The sequence below is a fragment of the Megalobrama amblycephala genome, linkage group LG18 (assembly GCF_018812025.1).
Source record: "Megalobrama amblycephala isolate DHTTF-2021 linkage group LG18, ASM1881202v1, whole genome shotgun sequence".
Lineage (NCBI taxonomy): Eukaryota > Metazoa > Chordata > Actinopteri > Cypriniformes > Xenocyprididae > Megalobrama > Megalobrama amblycephala.
The window spans coordinates 36,733,295-36,757,274 of NC_063061.1; the positions used below are offsets into that span (position 1 = coordinate 36,733,295).

General features: G+C 36.3%; 1 protein-coding gene across 1 annotated transcript in view; it reads right to left on the minus strand.

The window, feature by feature from the left end:
- Positions 1 to 1,912: 1,912 nt before the first annotated feature.
- LOC125252521 (CDK5 regulatory subunit-associated protein 2-like) overlaps positions 1,913 to 23,980 on the minus strand; it is a 48,123-nt gene continuing 26,055 nt past the window's right edge. The window contains 19 exon segments of the mRNA XM_048165888.1: positions 1,913 to 2,372; positions 2,642 to 2,687; positions 4,411 to 4,457; positions 4,541 to 4,679; positions 4,771 to 4,902; positions 4,990 to 5,180; positions 5,676 to 5,735; positions 5,992 to 6,192; positions 6,272 to 6,393; positions 14,612 to 14,738; positions 15,024 to 15,143; positions 15,242 to 15,367; positions 15,750 to 16,034; positions 18,157 to 18,347; positions 19,609 to 19,669; positions 20,541 to 20,770; positions 22,053 to 22,126; positions 22,128 to 22,450; positions 23,346 to 23,450. Of these exon segments, the coding sequence (XP_048021845.1) occupies positions 2,257 to 2,372; positions 2,642 to 2,687; positions 4,411 to 4,457; positions 4,541 to 4,679; positions 4,771 to 4,902; positions 4,990 to 5,180; positions 5,676 to 5,735; positions 5,992 to 6,192; positions 6,272 to 6,393; positions 14,612 to 14,738; positions 15,024 to 15,143; positions 15,242 to 15,367; positions 15,750 to 16,034; positions 18,157 to 18,347; positions 19,609 to 19,669; positions 20,541 to 20,770; positions 22,053 to 22,126; positions 22,128 to 22,450; positions 23,346 to 23,450 (2,696 nt within the window). The 3' untranslated portion in view covers positions 1,913 to 2,256.

The window sequence follows — 23,980 nt, forward strand, 5'->3', positions numbered from 1 at the left end:
GAATGTGGTCTGACTTTTACATGGACTCTAACTGGAAAATTTGTGTTTTTTTATATATATATATATATATATATATATATATATATATATATATATATATATATATATATATATATATATATATATATATATATATGTATGAACTCTCACATTCTCTTTTTGCCTGCAGATTCTCCTCTGGTATGAAACTTGGTAAAGGTTTTGGAACTTGCTATGTGAACACAAATTGACATGATTCGAAAAGGTTCAATTTAAATAGTCCTGAAAAAAATGGTAACTTTACAATAAGGTTCATTAGTTAAACATGAATGTATTAACTAACATGAACTAACCATGAGCAATACATTTGTTACTGTATTTACTAATGTTCGTTAATGTTAGCTAATGAGAATACAGTATGTTCACAGTGCATTAACTAATGTTAAGATTTTAATGTATTCATAAATGTTGAAATTAACATTAACAAAGATTAATAAATGCTGTAGAAGTGCAGTTCATTATTAGTTCATGTTAACTAATGTAGTTAACTAATGAACCTTATTGTACAGTTACCAAAAAAATAGTAACACATGCTTCTCCATTGGAAATGAATGGGAGATTAATTTCATCTAGTGGAAACTTTTGGTACTGCGGCCAAACAAAATCTTACTGAAAGCTCATTTTTTGAGATATCAAGCTCAGATTTGGAGCACAACTTTAAAACTGCAAGAAAATCAAAGCCATAAATCTAGAGTAAAACTGGTTTTTGAAAATATTTCATATAAAAATCAAATAGTATTTTTGTGCATTTTTCATAAAATTCTCTTTAAAAAACTTTTCACTTCAGCAATAATTTGCTGTGCGTCGTCTTTAAAGAGAGATCAGAAATGTCGGTGCTCTAAAGCTTTCAAAATTTATGACCATTTAAGTTGGACATTTCATTTTCAGGTCTATGAAAAAGTGACTAAATGGATTATAACTGCACCGTAAATATAATTTAGTACCATAAAATCCCCTAAAAATATTAAATAAAAAACAAACTAAAATGTACCATCATTTAATAAAAAGTTCGGTAGCGGGTTAAAACAGGTGATTCCCCAGAGATTTAGCTGCTCCATGTAAACCGCTCTCTAACCGATGCCACACCCACACCAGACATGCGTCAAAGTAGCCAGAGCAACTTTTCTCTATTTACAGATATGATGAAACAAGTATAGATTGTGACATATATTTCAGACCTGTCAGGAATTGCGTATATAACTTAGTGTAACTTACATAGTGTAAAAGCAATTCAATCACAAACATTAACAATAAACACTATAAACCTAGATTAATAAATGAGGTAAAACTTTTTGTTGGTTTAATTGCTTAATAAAACATAACAAAAACTTGTAAAATGTTGATAGAAATCTTGAACATGAAGCTGGTTACTGTTTTATACTCATGTTTAATAAGACCGACATCTAGTAGTGTGAATGTAACCATAAAAGCGTTCAGTTACTGATGCCATTGAAGAAATGCACCGTTCACGTTCAGCCGTAATTCATTTACTGACCAATAAAACTTGATATTTAACATTTTTAGGCTACTAATATGACTGAAGACTGAGTGTGTACAACATTTTTATAATGTATATTTATTTAGTATAATAGTGAGGGAAAAAAACAATACTGATTGTCACTTTAAGTTTTTTTTTTTCACAGCAAATATGCAGTAGGTTTTGTGAATGAACAATTTTGAATGAGGAAAACATTAAAAAAATATGCTTATATTTTCTAGCGTTTTGCTAATATAGCATGTAAAAAGAAATCTGACTAAACAGCTTCATATTTGTATGAATTCTAATGTTTGATTCACTGTTGCAATATGAGAAGACTGGATTAAAATCAATCTCTCCCATTAAATCAAAGCAGAAATCACAGAGACAGTCTCGTGAGGGTTTTACACATTTACTTGTATCACAGTCTGCTACATTAATGTACCACTCATTTACATCAAAATATGAGATCTTCACTAGAGTTAGGCAGGATGATACATCACAGGAACATGAGACTGCTTAAAACCATTCAAGGGAAACAGTATAAAACTAAAGTTCAAAATATTTACAGGAGAAAATCTCTTCCAATATTAAAAAAAAAAAAAAAAATTCCCTTTTACATCAGTTAAATGCTTACTGTAAATGTGCAAATATGTCCGTACTGCATCAGCGTACCTCGAAGAGAATAAATTAAAAAGGCAAATGAAGAGGGCGATATATGACATCAGTTGTGGGCGTGTCTAACAGCTGCAGTGGGAGGAGTTCTCACTGCATGCTGAACTTCTGCCTGAACGTGGCAGCGGACTGGCCACACCCCTCAACTGCTGATTGGTCACTGGCCATTCAGTGGGACGTCCTACAGAAACACAAAGGTAAAAAGACTCAAGAGACGTGTTGAGATGCCAAATAATCAAAGTCCATGCAGAGCATCACATGCCTGAAATAAAACAAAAACACCCCAGAAACATATGAAGGTCAGACCAACAGCAAAAAACCTTTTCACATGGGCCTTTAGGACGCTGCCACAAACATTGAAAGGAATCAGGAAGAGCAGTGAGCATGCAGTGATCGTCATGCAAAGAAACAAACCAGCTTCACAAACGCACAAGCCTTCATTAAACTGACCTTCCACCTGCAGACCCTTCAGCCCAAAAACATTCAGATAGTTAGACTGAAATACAGTGAAATAAAGCACAGCAGACAGAGCGTTAACATCCTGACGGAAGGAGAGGGAAGAGAAATAAACTGGAAAAATAAATATATCCAGGCTAATGTTCTATACAAAGAGACATTTCAGGGCAATGTTACAATTTTTAAATATTATTTTAGTGGTTCTTTTTATGTTTTAGGAAAAGTAATACAAAAAAAAAAAAAAAATGTTTACAGAAAATTGCAAATTTTTGAAATACATGTCATAGTAAGTCCAAAACATATAGTGTTATAATAGTGTTACAAATAACACAATAGTGTTTTTTTCCATTTAAATGCCAATAAATTAATTTTGGCAAAAAAACCAAAGAACGACAAAAAAAACCCCTCAAATCATTTGATGATCATCAAAACCATCAAACTCTGCTTGAATACTTTGAGTCCAAAAATGTGTTTGCAATCATTTTTTTCTTTAATGTCTCTCACACACAGATGTTTTATGCACATATGGTTTGAGATCAGTAAGATTTTTTTATGTTTTTGAAAGAAGTCTCTTTTGCTCACAAAGACTGTATTTATTTGCTCAAAAATACAATAAAAACAGTAAAAATTGTAAAAAATTATTACAACTTAAAATAACCATTCTATTGTAATATATATATTAAAATGTAATTTATTTCTGTGATCAAAGCTGAATTTTCAGCATCATTACTCCAGTCTTCAGTGTCACATGATCCTTCAGAAATCATTCTAATATGCTGATTTGATGCTCAAGAAACATTTCTGATTATTATCAATGTTGAAAACAGTTGCGCTGCTTAATTTTTGTGGAAACCGTGACTCATTTTGTTTTTGGATTCTTTGATGTATAGAAAGTTTAGTTTGGTTTTGCTTCTGTATTGTATAAAAGTGATCATAAGGCCCAGGGGCCGGTTGCACCAAGTTACAACATAGCCTAGTTTTGACATAAATGGGCACTAAGTTACAACCGGCGCACTACTAAATATTTTTGCATTGCACCATTAAACTTAAGGCAGGTTCACACTGCAATTTTGGCCACGATTTGGTCGTCTGAGACAAATTTTGAGAATCCTAAAAGATTTGATTGATTGCTAGTTTGACATCGACAGCCGATTAATGACCGTTATGATCAGATTTTCCCTCCGAATAAATTCTGGCAGTGTCAGAAGATTTAGCACACAGTCCTGCAGCGTGACTTCTCCGACGACGAACGTCAAATTGTCTTCGTTTTTCAAAATAAGTCATGATCAAAATTAACGCTAGAGATTTCTTTGTCAGCCACTATTTCAGTCCCGCGTGTAATGCAGCTCAGTCACCGAACGTGTGTGGGTTGAAAGTATAAAAACACTTATGTTATTCGTGTTATTCACAATTAAGCAGTCTTGTATTTAATGGAAGCTTATTTTTATTGTTAGTTACACGAGGCAAAATAGGTTAGAATGAAGGATAAATTGAAATTCATGGCATTTCGACAACTTCTGCTCACGTATTTGAAGGGTAAACGTCATATTATGTGACTACGCGTTATTTTATAGAGAGCTTACGACCTATCAGCTACGTCCTGCCTTTAGAACAAATGGTGCAACCGAATAAAGTACAGAGTTAGTTACAAACTAGCTAGTAGTTACTAAGCCTCTAGTGTGGACTTTACGTTCCAATTTAAGAAAGAATTACGAACGGCTGGTGCAACCCTACCCTGGACATGTAAATGAACACAAACACACCTCCAGGTTTCCTCTGGCTCTCTTCAGCACGCCGTGAGTCAGAGACACTGCAGGAAACACAGGACACAATCATCAGCACTTCATTACTCAGGATGAGAGCGTGTTGTGCATGTAGACGAGCGTCTCTTACGCTGGTCGATGATGATGCGCTCCATGCCCTCTTTGAGCTGGTTGGTGGATCTCAGGCGTTTCACGGTTCCGGTCAGCATCCTCTCCTGCTGGGACAGACGACTCTTCAGACGACTGATCTCACTCCTCAACATCTCGTCCTGACGGGAACAGGGGGAGGTTTAATCAGGTTAGCACATAACAACAGATGTCTACGGAATGACATCACTTAAACGACAGTGTGTGTGTTACCTGTTGAGTGTGTGTGCCGTCTCCTGAGGGCAGTGAGACTCTCCAGAGCAGTTTGAGAAGTCGAGCGGCCTCCTCCAGGACCTGCTGCATGGTGTTCACACCGCCAGAGAAGCTCTTCAGCTGATCCGCAGCCTGACACACACCACAGAAAACACATTCAGTGCCGAAACATGAGCCTAACACACATAAGACCGTTTGTGTGTGTGTGTGTGTTCTCACCCTGCCGCTGTCGTGTATCTGTGTGTCCAGATCTGCAGTGAGTCTCTTGGCTTCACTGATCTGCTTGCGCAGGGCGTTATAGTCCTCTATCAGACCCAGAACGTGACGGCCGCGTCTGTCTGCCCACAGCCGGTGACCCGGTACCAGCCGGGACGGAGCATGGGAACCAGAGTCCACTGAACTACCACTGTCTAAACACAAAGATGTAAAACATGTAAAAATAAAAATTCTCATTTCAGGGTTTATGAGCGAATTTCACTAATAGATCATTTGTATCTGGGCTCCAACACACTTAGCAAATGCGTGAATCCGTCATTCTCAACAACAGAAAACGGCTGCATATTTAGTGCCATGAAAACACCTATTGCCTTTGTAATTGTTTGAGCGAGTTAGCTATTCTGAAGGCAGTGGGAAAAGTTTCCTTTTACGTCTCTTGTGTTTTATTCATAATCAGGATAATGCCACTAAAACAAATACTACAATGATGTATAAACAGTTTACAATTTTATTCACAATTTGTCCTAAAAACAGGTTTTCAATTTCTTAAAGCAAAATATAATTTCTTATTTTGTTCATTTGATTTTAGGAGATGCTCTTTAAATTCATCATTGCAATTTAAATATGTTGATAAACTGACAAGATTATATTATAAAGATTATAAACATAAGAAAGTCAAAGATGTGTACCATGTGCAGCACTAGATACATCTGTCTGTAAGTGAAGAACATCTGATCTACCAGCTTCATCTGAAAGAAAGAAAGAAAGAAAGAAAGAAAGAAAGACATTTATTTTAACAACTGTTTTCTTAAATCTGTCTGTACTGTACCACTTGTATTTATTTATTGAACACTATTATATTGCTACTCTCACTTGTTACAGTGGTTTCAAACAAACCTCATCAGCTTTATTGCTTTATAAATAACACAAATAACACATTTCACTTAAAGACTTAGCTTAAACACAATGTGTGTGTCAGTCTGATATTGGAGTGTGTGTGTGTACCTGTTTTAGTCAGCAGGTAGTTGATGTTAATAGTTGATCTGTGGTCAGTGCGGGTCAGTAGTTGTTGTTCTAGTCTCTGTCTCAGTGTGGTGTTGGTCTGGATGCTTCTCTCCAGCTGAACACGCAGCTTTCTGATCTCGGCCAGCAGCTCGCTCAGATCCCCTGCTGAACCGCCCTCAGAATCAGACCCACGGCCCTCTCCTGCACACACACACACACAGTTATCAGCGGTGTCTCAAACCTAGTGAGCTGCCTGCATGTTCAGTGCATGTGAACGTACCTTTGTGAGTCTGTGTGGAGTTCTTCATGTGCTCCTGTACCTGTAGCTCCACACGCACAGACTGCAAAAGCTGCTGGGTGTCAGACAGCTGCTGCCTCTGATGACTGTTCTCACACTGCAGCCTGAAACATACACACTCACATCAATGCATGCACAAAATTATGTTGTGCTTATAATAGACAACATTATAATATTATCCGAATCAGTCAGAATAATTACTGAATTAACAACCAACTCACTGAATCAATCAGAATCATTGCTACATTAACAAATGAATCCCTTACTGAATCAGTCATATGATTACATTATTTATTTGATTACATTAACAACTGAATCACTCTTTAGTCTCAAAAGCATCATTGTTTCTACAATCTATGTAGGCTTACAGTGGTTTTTGGGAAACAGCCCAAAACAACAACTGACTCACTGAATTAATCAATAACTGCATTAACAGCTGAATCACTTACTGAATCTGTCAGAACAATAACTGCATTAAAAACTGACTCACTGAATCACCACAATTACTGCATTAACAACTGAATCACTTACTGAATCTGTCAGAACAATAACTGCATTAACAACTGACTCACTGAATCACCACAATTACTGCATTAACAACTGAATCACTTACTGAATCTGTCAGAACAATAACTGCATTAACAACTGACTCACTGAATCACCACAATTACTGCATTAACAACTGAATCACTTACTGAATCTGTCAGAACAATAACTGCATTAACAACTGACTCACTGAATCACCACAATTACTGCATTAACAACTGAATCACTTACTGAATCTGTCAGAACAATAACTGCATTAAAAACTGACTCACTGAATCACAACAATTACTGCATTAACAACTGAATCACTTACTGAATCTGTCAGAACAATAACTGCATTAACAACTGACTCACTGAATCACAACAATTACTGCATTAACAACTGAATCACTTACTGAATCTGTCAGAACAATAAATGCATTAACAACTGACTCACTGAATCACCACAATTACTGCATTAACAACTGAATCACTTACTGAATCTGTCAGAACAATAACTGCATTAACAACTGACTCACTGAATCACCACAATTACTGCATTAACAACTGAATCACTTACTGAATCTGTCAGAACAATAACTGCATTAACAACTGACTCACTGAATCACCACAATTACTGCATTAACAACTGAATCACTTACTGAATCTGTCAGAACAATAACTGCATTAACAACTGACTCACTGAATCACCACAATTACTGCATTAACAACTGAATCACTTACTGAATCTGTCAGAACAATAACTGCATTAACAACTGACTCACTGAATCACCACAATTACTGCATTAACAACTGAATCACTTACTGAATCTGTCAGAACAATAACTGCATTAACAACTGACTCACTGAATCACCACAATAACTGCATTAACAGCTGAATCACTTACTGAATCTGTCAGAACAATAACTGCATTAACAACTGACTCACTGAATCACAACAATTACTGCATTAACAACTGAATCACTTACTGAATCTGTCAGAACAATAACTGCATTAAAAACTGACTCACTGAATCACAACAATTACTGCATTAACAACTGAATCACTTACTGAATCTGTCAGAACAATAACTGCATTAACAACTGACTCACTGAATCACCACAATTACTGCATTAACAACTGAATCACTTACTGAATCTGTCAGAACAATAACTGCATTAACAACTGACTCACTGAATCACCACAATTACTGCATTAACAGCTGAATCACTTACTGAATCTGTCAGAACAATAACTGCATTAACAACTGACTCACTGAATCACAACAATAACTGCATTAACAGCTGAATCACTTACTGAATCTGTCAGAACAATAACTGCATTAACAACTGACTCACTGAATCACAACAATAACTGCATTAACAGCTGAATCACTTACTGAATCTGTCAGAACAATAACTGCATTAACAACTGACTCACTGAATCACAACAATTACTGCATTAACAACTGAATCACTTACTGAATCTGTCAGAACAATAACTGCATTAAAAACTGACTCACTGAATCACAACAATTACTGCATTAACAACTTAATCACTTACTGAATCTGTCAGAACAATAACTGCATTAACAACTGACTCACTGAATCACAACAATTACTGCATTAACAGCTGAATCACTTACTGAATCTGTCAGAACAATAACTGCATTAACAACTGACTCACTGAATCACAACAATAACTGCATTAACAGCTGAATCACTTACTGAATCTGTCAGAACAATAACTGCATTAACAACTGACTCACTGAATCACCACAATTACTGCATTAACAACTGAATCACTTACTGAATCTGTCACAACAATAACCGCATTAACAACTGACTCACTGAATCACAACAATTACTGCATTAACAACTGAATCACTTACTGAATCTGTCAGAACAATAACTGCATTAACAACTGAATCACTTACTGAATCTGTCACAACAATAACTGCATTAACAACTGACTCACTGAATCACAACAATAACTGCATTAACAGCTGAATCACTTACTGAACCTGTCAGAACAATAACTGCATTAACAACTGACTCACTGAATCACCACAATTACTGCATTAACAACTGAATCACTTACTGAATCTGTCACAACAATTACCGCATTAACAACTGACTCACTGAATCACAACAATAACCGCATTAACAACTGACTCACTGAATCACAACAATTACTGCATTAACAACTGAATCACTTACTGAATCTGTCAGAACAATAACTGCATTAACAATTGAATCACTTACTGAATCTGTCACAACAATAACTGCATTAACAACTGACTCACTGAATCACAACAATAACTGCATTAACAACTGACTCACTGAATCACAACAATAACTGCATTAACAGCTGAATCACTTACTGAATCTGTCAGAACAATAACTGCATTAACAACTGACTCACTGAATCACAACAATAACTGCATTAACAGCTGAATCACTTACTGAATCTGTCAGAAAAATAACTGCATTAACAACTGACTCACTGAATCACAACAATAACTGCATTAACAGCTGAATCACTTACTGAATCTGTCAGAACAATAACTGCATTAAAAACTGACTCACTGAATCACAACAATAACTGCATTAACAGCTGAATCACTTACTGAATCTGTCAGAAAAATAACTGCATTAACAACTGACTCACTGAATCACAACAATAACTGCATTAACAGCTGAATCACTTACTGAATCTGTCAGAAAAATAACTGCATTAACAACTGACTCACTGAATCACCACAATTACTGCATTAACAGCTGAATCACTTACTGAATCTGTCAGAAAAATAACTGCATTAACAACTGACTCACTGAATCACAACAATAACTGCATTAACAGCTGAATCACTTACTGAATCTGTCAGAAAAATAACTGCATTAACAACTGACTCACTGAATCACCACAATTACTGCATTAACAGCTGAATCACTTACTGAATCTGTCAGAAAAATAACTGCATTAACAACTGACTCACTGAATCACCACAATTACTGTATTAACAGCTGAATCACTTACTGAATCTGTCAGAACAATAACTGCATTAAAAACTGACTCACTGAATCACAACAATTACTGCATTAACAACTGAATCACTTACTGAATCTGTCAGAACAATAACTGCATTAACAACTGACTCACTGAATCACAACAATTACTGCATTAACAACTGAATCACTTACTGAATCTGTCAGAACAATAAATGCATTAACAACTGACTCACTGAATCACCACAATTACTGCATTAACAACTGAATCACTTACTGAATCTGTCAGAACAATAACTGCATTAACAACTGACTCACTGAATCACCACAATTACTGCATTAACAACTGAATCACTTACTGAATCTGTCAGAACAATAACTGCATTAACAACTGACTCACTGAATCACCACAATTACTGCATTAACAACTGAATCACTTACTGAATCTGCCAGAACAATAACTGCATTAACAACTGACTCACTGAATCACCACAATTACTGCATTAACAACTGAATCACTTACTGAATCTGTCAGAACAATAACTGCATTAACAACTGACTCACTGAATCACCACAATTACTGCATTAACAACTGAATCACTTACTGAATCTGTCAGAACAATAACTGCATTAACAACTGACTCACTGAATCACCACAATAACTGCATTAACAGCTGAATCACTTACTGAATCTGTCAGAACAATAACTGCATTAACAACTGACTCACTGAATCACAACAATTACTGCATTAACAACTGAATCACTTACTGAATCTGTCAGAACAATAACTGCATTAAAAACTGACTCACTGAATCACAACAATTACTGCATTAACAACTGAATCACTTACTGAATCTGTCAGAACAATAACTGCATTAACAACTGACTCACTGAATCACCACAATTACTGCATTAACAACTGAATCACTTACTGAATCTGTCAGAACAATAACTGCATTAACAACTGACTCACTGAATCACCACAATTACTGCATTAACAGCTGAATCACTTACTGAATCTGTCAGAACAATAACTGCATTAACAACTGACTCACTGAATCACAACAATAACTGCATTAACAGCTGAATCACTTACTGAATCTGTCAGAACAATAACTGCATTAACAACTGACTCACTGAATCACAACAATAACTGCATTAACAGCTGAATCACTTACTGAATCTGTCAGAACAATAACTGCATTAACAACTGACTCACTGAATCACAACAATTACTGCATTAACAACTGAATCACTTACTGAATCTGTCAGAACAATAACTGCATTAAAAACTGACTCACTGAATCACAACAATTACTGCATTAACAACTTAATCACTTACTGAATCTGTCAGAACAATAACTGCATTAACAACTGACTCACTGAATCACAACAATTACTGCATTAACAGCTGAATCACTTACTGAATCTGTCAGAACAATAACTGCATTAACAACTGACTCACTGAATCACAACAATAACTGCATTAACAGCTGAATCACTTACTGAATCTGTCAGAACAATAACTGCATTAACAACTGACTCACTGAATCACCACAATTACTGCATTAACAACTGAATCACTTACTGAATCTGTCACAACAATAACCGCATTAACAACTGACTCACTGAATCACAACAATTACTGCATTAACAACTGAATCACTTACTGAATCTGTCAGAACAATAACTGCATTAACAACTGAATCACTTACTGAATCTGTCACAACAATAACTGCATTAACAACTGACTCACTGAATCACAACAATAACTGCATTAACAGCTGAATCACTTACTGAACCTGTCAGAACAATAACTGCATTAACAACTGACTCACTGAATCACCACAATTACTGCATTAACAACTGAATCACTTACTGAATCTGTCACAACAATTACCGCATTAACAACTGACTCACTGAATCACAACAATAACCGCATTAACAACTGACTCACTGAATCACAACAATTACTGCATTAACAACTGAATCACTTACTGAATCTGTCAGAACAATAACTGCATTAACAATTGAATCACTTACTGAATCTGTCACAACAATAACTGCATTAACAACTGACTCACTGAATCACAACAATAACTGCATTAACAACTGACTCACTGAATCACAACAATAACTGCATTAACAGCTGAATCACTTACTGAATCTGTCAGAACAATAACTGCATTAACAACTGACTCACTGAATCACAACAATAACTGCATTAACAGCTGAATCACTTACTGAATCTGTCAGAAAAATAACTGCATTAACAACTGACTCACTGAATCACAACAATAACTGCATTAAAGGCAGGGTAGGCAAAAAAATGTATAAATTTTTTTTTTTCAAAATTTGTTTAAACTTTATTTATATATCAATACATAATTAAAATGTAAGTACTCTGAAAAAGAAAGTATAAAAATCGAGTGTCTGTAGACCTCTCACGACTGTTTTAAAGACAGCTCATTATTTCCATTCACTCCACCCCCTCCCTTCTGGGCTCCTTCCAAAGCCACGCCCCAAAACGCATGAACGTGCGACTCCGACCACTGAGCTGGAAGACGCGTTATTTACCTGAGACGAGCGGAGAGGAAGGAGGACAGTGCATGTAGTGACATCATGTCAGAATCACATGTAATAAAAATAACTTTATAATTATGACAAACAAGATGTATTTTAGTACTCACTATCAAGCTAGCATATTGATATTGGTAAAGTTTAAAATATATATTTTTTGATTCGCTAACGAGCTAGTTATCTATAAGGCAAAGCTAAAAACAGGTTGCATGATACACGTTTTTCCATTACCATCATTTACACTGTGATGAAGATTAATTTCGTGTAAGATTCATAACATATACGTTGTTCTACAGATCAACAGAGTAACATACACTCAAATATCAACTCACAACTGCATTGCAGACACAAAATAATAACACACACATACAACAAAGTGTGTACGACACACACAGATACAAGATAAAGACATCAGTAAACATAGGTAGAGAATATAAAAACAAAACAAAGGCGAAAAAAAACGTGCAGGTAAACTTACAGGTGAACATGGTAAAAGAGTTAGACAGAGGGTAAAATTATGCACAATTCAACACTATAGCTATCATTATTTATCGTCTCTACTACGGCTCGCTAAGTAATGTTATGTTAGCTATATTACGCAGCTAAGTGTGCTAATGACACATGCTTCATGAAAAAATAACAAAAAATACGTATGATCAAAATACAAAAGAAAGATTTACCTGTCCAGCAGAAATAAAGCCATCAAGGAGTCACTTTTCAGCCCCTTGAGTTCCCTCAGTTCTCGCCATCGCTGGAAAGCCACGCCGATATTAACTCGCGTTTTATTTCTTTGTTTATCCAAAGACTTTTTGTTCATTGCCTTTTCTTGTACTGTTACTGTCTTCCTTTTTTTGCCTGGTTTGCCTTCACTAACTGCATAGGCCGATACTGTGCATTTAGCTTGCTGTTTCTCTGCCATTGTTTTGGTATTCCTAGGATCCATGCCTCTTGGATTCCCCAAATCAAACGTGCGCGCGCAAGTGGGCAGGTCATGTGTGGCAAAAGGGTGGTTGCCATGGTTGCGAGAGAGTGACAGCCGCCTAAGCCAATCCTATGTTTCGTCCCGGATGGAAATAATGAGCTGTGTTTAATACAGATTAAACGGTCTAGAGTCACTCGATTTTTATACTCTTTTTATCAGAGTTCTTACATTTTAATTATGCATGTATATATATAGAAAGTTTAAACAAATTTGGAACAAAATTTCTTACCTACCCTGCCTTTAACAGCTGAATCACTTACTGAATCTGTCAGAACAATAACTGCATTAAAAACTGACTCACTGAATCACAACAATAACTGCATTAACAGCTGAATCACTTACTGAATCTGTCAGAAAAATAACTGCATTAACAACTGACTCACTGAATCACACAATAACTGCTTAACAGCTGAATCACTTACTGAATCTGTCAGAAAAATAACTGCATTAACAACTGACTCACTGAATCACCACAATTACTGCATTAACAGCTGAATCACTTACTGAATCTGTCAGAAAAATAACTGCATTAACAACTGACTCACTGAATCACAACAATAACTGCATTAACAGCTGAATCACTTACTGAATCTGTCAGAAAAATAACTGCATTAACAACTGACTCACTGAATCACCACAATTACTGCATTAACAGCTGAATCACTTACTGAATCTGTCAGAAAAATAACTGCATTAACAACTGACTCACTGAATCACCACAATTACTGTATTAACAGCTGAATCACTTACTGAATCTGTCAGAACAATAACTGCATTAACAGCTGAATCACTCACTAAAAAATCAAACTGAATTCAAAATGGATTTTTAGTTGAAAAGTGCAGTAAAATGTAAAAGGTTTGTAAGATTTAAAATCGTTTAAATATTAACTGGTTGTTCCTAGTTAAAGATACTCGTTTGTAAATGTAACACCGATGTGCAACAAATAAAAAATTCAGGGACGACATAATGAGTGTGTAATGTGAAACTCTCATTAGCCAATCACACATTTACCTCCTGGATTACAAATAATTGCAATAATTAAGACAACTCATTACACAGGCCCTCTGAGAATGACACATGATACAAAACACACACATTACATGATACTGGATCTGTGTTATCTGCGGCTGATCTCTTTTATTGGAAACACACCTAAACATTTATATATATTCCTGTAGATGGACGTCCCATATGAGGCTGTTTCTGTGTGTGTGTGTGTATTACCTGTACAGGTTGTCCTGTAGTTGAGTTCTCTCTTGTTTTAGTGTTTCACACTCTTTTCTGCTCAGTTCCAGTTTAGCGGTTCGTCGGGCCAAAGTTTCCCTCAGGCGATCGTTCTCCTTCTGTTTATCTGTTTAAGACACACACACAAACACCTGTGACAACAGCCTGCTTTCAAACACTCCAGTGTGTATCTGTCTACTTTTGACAACACTAAACCAGAATAAAATATTTTATGCATAATGCAGGACTTTTAATCATAAACAAGCCTCTTGTACAACTCTTATTTTGAAATGCCCAAACTTTACTTCTAATTTTGTTATACCATTTACAATATTTAAGACTTTTATGGCCTTAAATTTGATGAAACATAATTTAAGACTTTTTAAGGATCCACAGGGATAGAGTTTGTTACCTCGCGCTCCCTGGTTGAGCTGCTCTTTGAGTGTGTGGTTTTGGGTCAGGAGGAAGTGAAGTTCATTGCTGATGTGACTCTGATGATCCTCAGAACCAGCGATGAAGATGTTAGTGGCTGCTGATCACACACATAAACATATTAAATGATTTGAAGACATGAGCGTTGTGAGCAACTTTAAACATGAAATTAATTTGTGCGAGTTTGTGTGTGTTCACCTGAGTCTTTCTCAGCTTCCTGTAACTTTCTTTCTAACTGTTCTCGGAGTCTCTCATTGGTTCTGATCGTCTCTTCAAGACGTTGGCGCAAAGCTCGGATCTCCAGCAGATGTTCTGCTAATAGATCTGTAAGAGACAGAGAGAAAACACTGCAATAGAGGCCAATTCTGCATCCACTTATGTATTAAATTGTAAAAGTTTTCTTTTATATTATAATGACACTGTCCTAACCAAAAACATACTTAACCCTGTAAAGAATGCCATATTAATAACAGTTAATAAAATCTTTTTTTTTTGTATCATATTTGAAACATCAGGCTTTTATGGCTCATATAGTATGATAAGTGAGACTATGGAGCTCACATGTGAGAAAGAAAAACCTCAAATTTATTTAGAGGCTCAAACTGAGTAAAAATATGAAATTTGGTGCAGATGTTATTTATCATTTGTGGTGGAGTTATCCAGTGTGACCAACTAAGGTCACAAGCAAACACAGCGTGAGCTCTACCTGAGTTGATAGTCTTGCTCGCTGACGTGTTCTGCTGCTGCTGCTCCGGCTGTTTGTCTTCAGTCTGGTTCTGTGGGTTGTGCTTCAGGATGGAGCGCGTGAGGTCCAGTTCACTACGAAGTGTAGCGTTCAGCTCCTCGCTGCCTCTCAGCTGCTCCTGCAGACGCCCATTCTCCCGCTGGAGCATTCGGACACTCTCCTCTCCACTGTCACTCACGCCCCCTTCAACAGCCCCGGATACCAGCCCCATATCTGTAAAAGCATCGCCATTGGTTGCCTTCAGGCCTGCAAAAGACGACAAAATAAGTTGTAAACTGCACACAAGAACAAACATGATCCATAAATTAATTTTACAAATGATAATTTGTGTTTTCAATTTTTAGGAGAATTATGACAAATACATACAAATACCCTGTTGTGAAGAACTATGGCAATAGAATTTCAGCAACATCTCCTTTGCTGTCATTAAATTTAATTGTATATATTAATTATTATGTATATTAGATACACTACTGTTCAAAAGTTTGGGGTTGGTAAGATAATTTAAAAGTTTTTGAAAGAAGTCTCTCTGCTCACAAAGGCTGCATTTATCTGATCAAAAATAGAGTAAAAAGAGTAATATTGTGAAATGTTATTACAATAAAAAAAAAAATCTAATTTAAATTAAATTACTTTTTATTTTTTCAGCATCATAACTCTAGTCTTCAGTGTCACATGACCCTTCAGAAATCATTCTGATATGCTGATTTGATGTTTGAGAAACATTTGTTCTTATTAATGTTTATTGTCTTATTATTATTTTTGTAATAAAACAATTATTATTTCAGGATTTTTGATGAACAACATTCATTTGAAATAAAAATCTCTGTTTTTGCTGTCACTTTTGTAAATTTAATTGCTGAATAAAAGTATTAATTTCTATCAAAAAAAAAAACTTTTACTGAAATAAGCAATAAAATTACTAAAAATAAAATAAAAACAAATGAAAAGCTTAATAGAAATAGAAACTAACAAAAATGACAAAGGCGAATACCAAAATTATTCAAATGAAAACTGAAAATATAAAAATAAAAGGCAACTGAAAATAGTATATGAATAATACTAAAATAACATCAAGCATCAAATTCTGTTACTTAAACCTAACCTATAATTCAAAAGAAGAAGCTATCAGCACCATTTAAAGAACCGGACAGTTAAGAAGAGAATAACGCTTGATTTTTACCTTCCTCTTTGGTGGCTTTTAGCACCATCCTCCATCTGCTACGAGAGACGCCTTTATGGGCCATAATTTGTTCACTCATGTTCAGAGTTGAGCTACAGTTAACCTTGACCTGGTCTCACTATAACACCAGATCTCAGTATAGTTGTAATCCAGTAGAAAGTTTAGCACAGCAGCACCACAAATTAGGCTCTCACGAACATGAATACGGTCTGAATGACAATTCAGCATCACTCAACATGCGATCCCCTCGCCTCTAAGCACTTTAGTGCTAAACAAACTGCAAAGACGGTGTAGTCCATCAAGCGTTCACTGAGTACATCTCCAATCTCTTGATCTATTGTGTCCCAGCTGCTGGGAAACCTGAACCAGGCTGTTCTGAAGAGAGATCAGGAGTCACACATTCCTTCTGTTTGCTAGTGTAATGCTATGAGAGTTAGTCCAGCATCTTGTGCCGATGCCTTTACTAAAGAGCAAAATCTATCTGTTTGCACGATACTAAACACTCAATAAATCAGCAACAACCATGCTCAGGGCTCTTAACGGCTCTCAGGAGGGCAGAAGTGATAACAATGCATGCTGAATAATGCATCTGTAAGGGCCTGTAACGGGACACCAGCCTCAGCTTCTGCTGTTTCAATACACGACTCCAAATACTCAAGCTGACAGGACCGCAGATTAGGGCTGGGCGATATATCAAGTTTATACAATATATCGATATTAGGGCTGTCAAAATTAACGCATTAACGCATGAGATTAATTTTTCAGTTTAATGCATTAAAAATATTTAGCGCAATTAAAGAAGCATCTGTTCTTCTGTCATAATTTGGTTAGCGTTACATTATATGATCACGCTCAAATAAATTTTACTTGACTTGGAATCACTCAAGGCTTCAGTGTTACAGGTTACCAAACTGACCTGAATCTTTCTCCAGGTCAAGAGGTCACTGTGAGAATCAATGAAGGTGTACTGGATAAATAATTAAGCCTGATTTAAAAGGTGCTCTGCCTTGAACTGAGATTACATTCATCTATTAGCACGGAATCAGTTTCAGTTCGATAAAACATTGAAGAACTTTATTTGAAAGGATGTTCACGGACGTTCAGGTCTGATATGTTAGTTGAGATACAATCAGGTGCATTTACAAACAAATGAAATGACTTTATACCTGATCAGGTGAGTGTTACCTGCGTGAGGTCTGTTGGTGGTCTGCCTGCTCAGAGCAGGGGGGCTGTCGTGGAATGATGTGGTGCCATCATTGGACAGCCTGTCACTCATCTCGGAGTCTGAGCACTGATGCATTCTGGGAACTTGCATTCGTAGTCGATGTTGCAGAGCTTGAATAAGCCGGTCTTTCTCCTGTAGTTCTGCAGAGAGTCTAGCAGACACACAAATAATTACAGAGAGAACTAAACTGTCTGAAAACAATCAGAGGGACACAGCAAAACTAATGAATAATCAACACAACAATACCACACAAGATAAGGAGGCTGTAAAAGAGTAAGGCTAAATCCCAAATCCGATACTTTTACTTGATACTATGAATGCATTAACTTTGTGGCATATGGTAAATGAACAAAACTGGCCTTAAAATTAATTTAAGTTTTAGGTTCATTAAAAATATCCAGTTGCAGCTACCAGTCCAAATAACATCCTTAAAATCGCAAAAAATAAACACTATCCTTCAAAAAGGGTCAAGTTTTAATGTTTTCAAAATAAGTCTCTTATGCTTGCCAGGGCTGCATTCATTTGAGCAAAAATACAGTAATATTGTGAAAAATTATAACAATTTAAAACAATCAATTTTGTGATCAAAACTGTATTTTCAACATCATTACTCCAGTCTTCAGTGTCACATGACCCTTCAGAAATCATTCTAATATGCTGATTTGCTGCTCAAGAAACATTTCTGATAATTATCAATGTTGAAAACAGTTGTGCTGAAACCGTGACATTTTATTTTTCGGATTCTCTGCTGAATAAAAAGTTCAAAAGAACAGCATTTATCTAAAATAAAAATTGCTTTACTGTCACTTTTCATCAAATTTAATGCAATCTTGCTGAAAAACAATCTTACCGACCTTAAAGTTTTGAATGGTACGTGTAATGTGGGATAGATTAATCACACAGTATATGAATTGGGATGGAGCCTAAATCTGGCAATAAACACCGTCAACCAAAGACAAAATACATAAGAAAATCTTAAATGACTCTAAGAAAGATTTCATTACAGAAATCACACACACTGCACTGCACACGGGCCACTGCAGGCAGCACTCACTGGTCAATGTAATGCCGTGTACTAATGGCAAGATTCTGGTTCTGCCTGCACAAATAAACCATCTGTAGCTGCTGCTGTTCTCTGTCGCCCTCTAGCTGAGAGCGCAGGTACTGCAGCTCCTCCCACACCCACTCACAATCACTGTCAGGAGGAAGCCAAAGACTACAGCATCAAACACCAGCTGGATTAATGGGTAATAGTAGCTACAGACTCAAGTGAACACTACAGCGTAACCATGCATACTAATGGTGTGTTTCATTACTCATTTATTACATAATGCTTCCTCCTCGAGATTTTAGTATTTGTTAGATCACAGGGCATCCTTGTTAGCATATATGAAGCCGAAAGTGGTTCTCACCTGAGCATCATTTCTGACTCCGCTCCCTCCTCATTATCCAAACCAGCACCTCCTGTAGAAACTAAAGGAAAACAGAAAACACATACTATAACATTTATGGTGTATTTTTGGTTATGTTCACAATGGAAAACTAGTGATTTGCTTCTTAATATATAGTACATACTATACGATGTACCATACTACACTACAATTGTTTTAAATTGTATGTGAAAGCAGTGTTATTTTAGTATTATTGAGACACTATTATAGTTTTTTTTTTTTTTATAATACTTTTTATAATATTTTTTTTTTAATTAATTTTATTTTTGTAATTTCCATTTGATTTAAATTTTGTTTCAAAGCTATATTTAGTCAGTTAATAATTTTTAACATACAACTGTTTTTATTATTAATTTGTAATTATTTTAAAAAGCAATAAAAAGTATATAATTAATAGGGCTGCACAATTTATCGCACAATACGAAAAAAACACTGAACTTAAACGCAATTCTTAGTGCGATTATGATATGGCAAAGGCTGCGATTACTTTTTTATGCGCAGCTTGTCAATGAAGTATGGCTCCAAATGCTAATCCATCTGAAAGCACTGCGAGTTTGAGTCGCTTATAATGTGCATTTGAAAAGGCAACATGCGCCAAACATCTTTCCAGACATGAGAAGCATTTATTAACATCTTGTCCAACAAAACACAACATTTAATAACATGTTTTTACTCCAAACTCACTTCATAATGACAGTTGAGCGTCCTTCTGTGAGATGATGTGGCTTCTCACACAGAATAAGGTGTTGTGTGTTTATCAGTCATGTTTAATCAAAGCATTTCAATCTTCTGTTTATTCAGCTACAGCTAATATTAAAAGTCAAGAATTGGAATCCAATCAGATCGTGAGGTGCATAAAGATTCCCATCCCTAGTGTCTCTGTCTGTACTTACCCTGCTCTAGTTTCTCCAGCAGGCCCAGACTGCGGTCCAGCTGCTCTTTGAGCTGGATACTCTGAGCAGAGATACTCTGGTGCATCTCATTGGGTTGGAGTAACTCCTCTAGAGCCCCTCTGAGCTCCAGCAGCTGTTTACGCTGTTCCACACCCAAACCACGGGACACACGGATCTGTTCCCGCAGCTCACACAACTCCCGGGCTTGAGACTGGACCAGAGACTCAATTCTGCAAAAAGAGAGGATGACATTTAAGAAATGGGAACCACTTAACAATAATGTTTCATTTGTTAACAATAGTTAACTATATGAGTTGACATGAATTAAGAATGAATTACTAAACTCAGTTAATTTCAACATTTATTAATATATTATTAAAGGTGCCCTAGAATCAAAAATTGAATTTATCTTGGCATAGTTGAATAACAAGAGTTCAGTACATGGAAATGACATACAGTGAGTCTCAAACTCCATTGTTTCCTCCTTCTTATATAAATCTCATTTGTTTAAAAGACCTCAGAAGAACAAGCGAATCTCAACATAACACCGACTGTTACGCAACAGTCGGGATCATTAATATGCACGCCCCCAATATTTGCATATGCCAGCCCATGTTCAAGGCATTACACAAGGGCAGCCAGTATTAACGTCTGGATGTGCACAGCTGAATCATCAGACTAGGTAAGCAAGCAAGAACAATAGCGAAAAATGGCAGATGGAGCGATAATAACTGACATGATCCATGATAACATAATATTTTTAGTGATATTTGTAAATTGTCTTTCTAAATGTTTCGTTAGCATGTTGCTAATGTACTGTTAAATGTGGTTAAAGTTACCATCGTTTCTTACTGTATTCACGGAGACAAGAGCCGTCGCTATTTTCATTATTAAACACTTGCAGTCTGTATAATTTATAAACACAACTTCATTCTTTATAAATCTCTCCAACAGTGTGTAATGTTAGCTTTAGCCACGAAGCACAGCCTCAAACTCATTCAGAATCAAATGTAAACATCCAAATAAATACTATACTCACATGATCCGACGCATGCATGCAGTATGAATGACGAACATCTTGTAAAGATCCATTTGAGGGTTATATTAGCTGTGTGAACTTTGTAAATGCACTGTATTATAGTTAAGAGCTCGGGGGGCAGGGAGTGCGCGATTTAAAGGGGCCACAGCCTGAATCGGTGCATATTAATGATGCCCCAAAATAGGCAGATAAAAATTAATTTAAAAAAATCTATGGGGTATTTTGAGCTGAAACTTCACAGACACATTCAGGGGACACCTTAGACTTATATTACATCTTGTAAAAACTGGTTCTAGGGCACCTTTAAAATCAAAAAGTTGTACATGTAACTGAGCTAACATTAACTAATAATGAATATGTTAATGATAACAAAGATTAAAAAACACAGTAACAAATGTATTGTTACCAATAAATGAACCACTAGATGAAGAAGAAATCCTCATGATGATCATGAAGATGGTGATGAAGGTTACCTGGATGGAGAGCCTGGTTGGCTGGTTCTGTTCAGGCTTCTCTCTTTCTCCAGCTCAGTGCTCAGCTGGGCGATATTGAGCCTTCATAATCTTCGTATCCTCATCTTCTTCACCTGCTGTGGGGTCAGAGGTCACACTCAGGAGCTCAGAGGACAAAGACTTCTTCCGCAGCTGTCTCTGGAGGTGCAGGATGACTTTGTGCTGTCCTTCGATCTGTGACCTGAGCTGCTGGATGTGCAGAGTGGGGTCGGCATGAGGGTCAGAGGGTCGAGGGGAGCTCAGGCCAGGAGAGCTGGGGTACGAGGGGCTGGATGCGGTAGTGTCAGGAGAAAATCGGTCCTGAGTGCCCGTGAGGACAGGAGACAGAGCAGGAACCAACCGCAAAACACCGTCCACATCTGATAGCGACATCAAACACACACACAAAGAACATGAACAGGAAGACTTGCGTTAATAACAGCAATCTGAACTATGTTGGAAGGAGGTTGCAGTTCTCAGAGAAAGACGGCACATTAGTTATATTATTAAAACAGGGATAAGTAACATGGTTTGGTCATGCAGAGGAAGTGATTCAAACCTTCAAACCATGTTAAAGCACATACGCACATGCAAGTTTAAAGAAAAGTGCACTGAAAAATTTAGATTCTGTCACTGTTTACTCACCCTTGTGACTTTTACCCATAGGAAAAACCAGCACTCATTCTGCTAAATGCTTGTGTTACACAGAGTAAAGAAAGTAATGGTTTGGATCGACGTTAGAAGTGAGTAAATAATGTGTAACACTTTATAACGAGGTCCCATTATTTAAAATTAAGTTAATGCATTAACAAAGATTAAATAACAATCCGTTACAGTATTTATTAATCTTTGTTAATGTTAGTTAATAAAAAAAAGTAACTGTTCATTGTAAGTTCATGTTTGCTCAGGTCCATTACATAATAATAAAAGATACAGCTTTTGATTTTAATAATGTATAACCAAATGCTGAAATCAACATTAACTAAGATTAATAAATGCTGCAGAAGTATTTTTCATTGTTAGTACTAATGCAGTTAACAAATGGAACCTTATTTTAAAGTGTTAGCAAATAAAGATATTTCCAATTTTGGGTGAACTACCTCTTTACGTCACCATCTCCAAAAGTGATCACCACTGTTTATTATGTGCATGCAGTCAGTAACAGTTTTCAAACCATGGATCATCAATAGAGATAACAGACTCTGAAACTTGCCTTTCCATGCAGAAACCCTGACATGCAGTCTTGTTAAAACAAAGTGTTTTCCCCCTGTCTACCTGTGCTACTGCCCTCCACCTCCGTCTCACTCCTTCCACTTGTTTCGTACCCAAGGTCCTGCGCTTCCACCTGCACCCCTTTATCATCCTGTTCACCAGGGGGCGCTAGAGCACACAGGCAGGGTTGAGCACAGCAGTCCCACAGACAGACAAACAAGCAACATGCTGTTGCAGTACCACAATAAACTCTAAAGTGCACTAAATGCAGTTCGGTATTGAGCAAACAGAGTAAAAGTTTTAAACTGATGAGACATTTTTCTATAACATGCATTAACTCTATAATGCCTGCAGTATCATATTTGATATGCTTTCTTGATTTTTATTAAGTAAATGTAACAATAACTTTTTTAATTGTTATAATATTTCAAGATGAACACTTGCTGGACTAAAACAAATGGGGTTTACTTGATTATCAATGCATCTTTTTTTTTCTTTTTAGAAATTTCATGTTCAAATTTAAGTCCAAATATGAGTCCAAATAAAATGCAAGTCCATTTAAGTCCAAATATGATCCATCAGGCTTTTGAGAAATGTTTATTTGTTCATCTCTCAATCATCATTGTATTGCATTGCACTGCATTATATGTTTTGACCCATACAATTGCAATTTGCAAAGTGTCTGAACAGTTATGTTA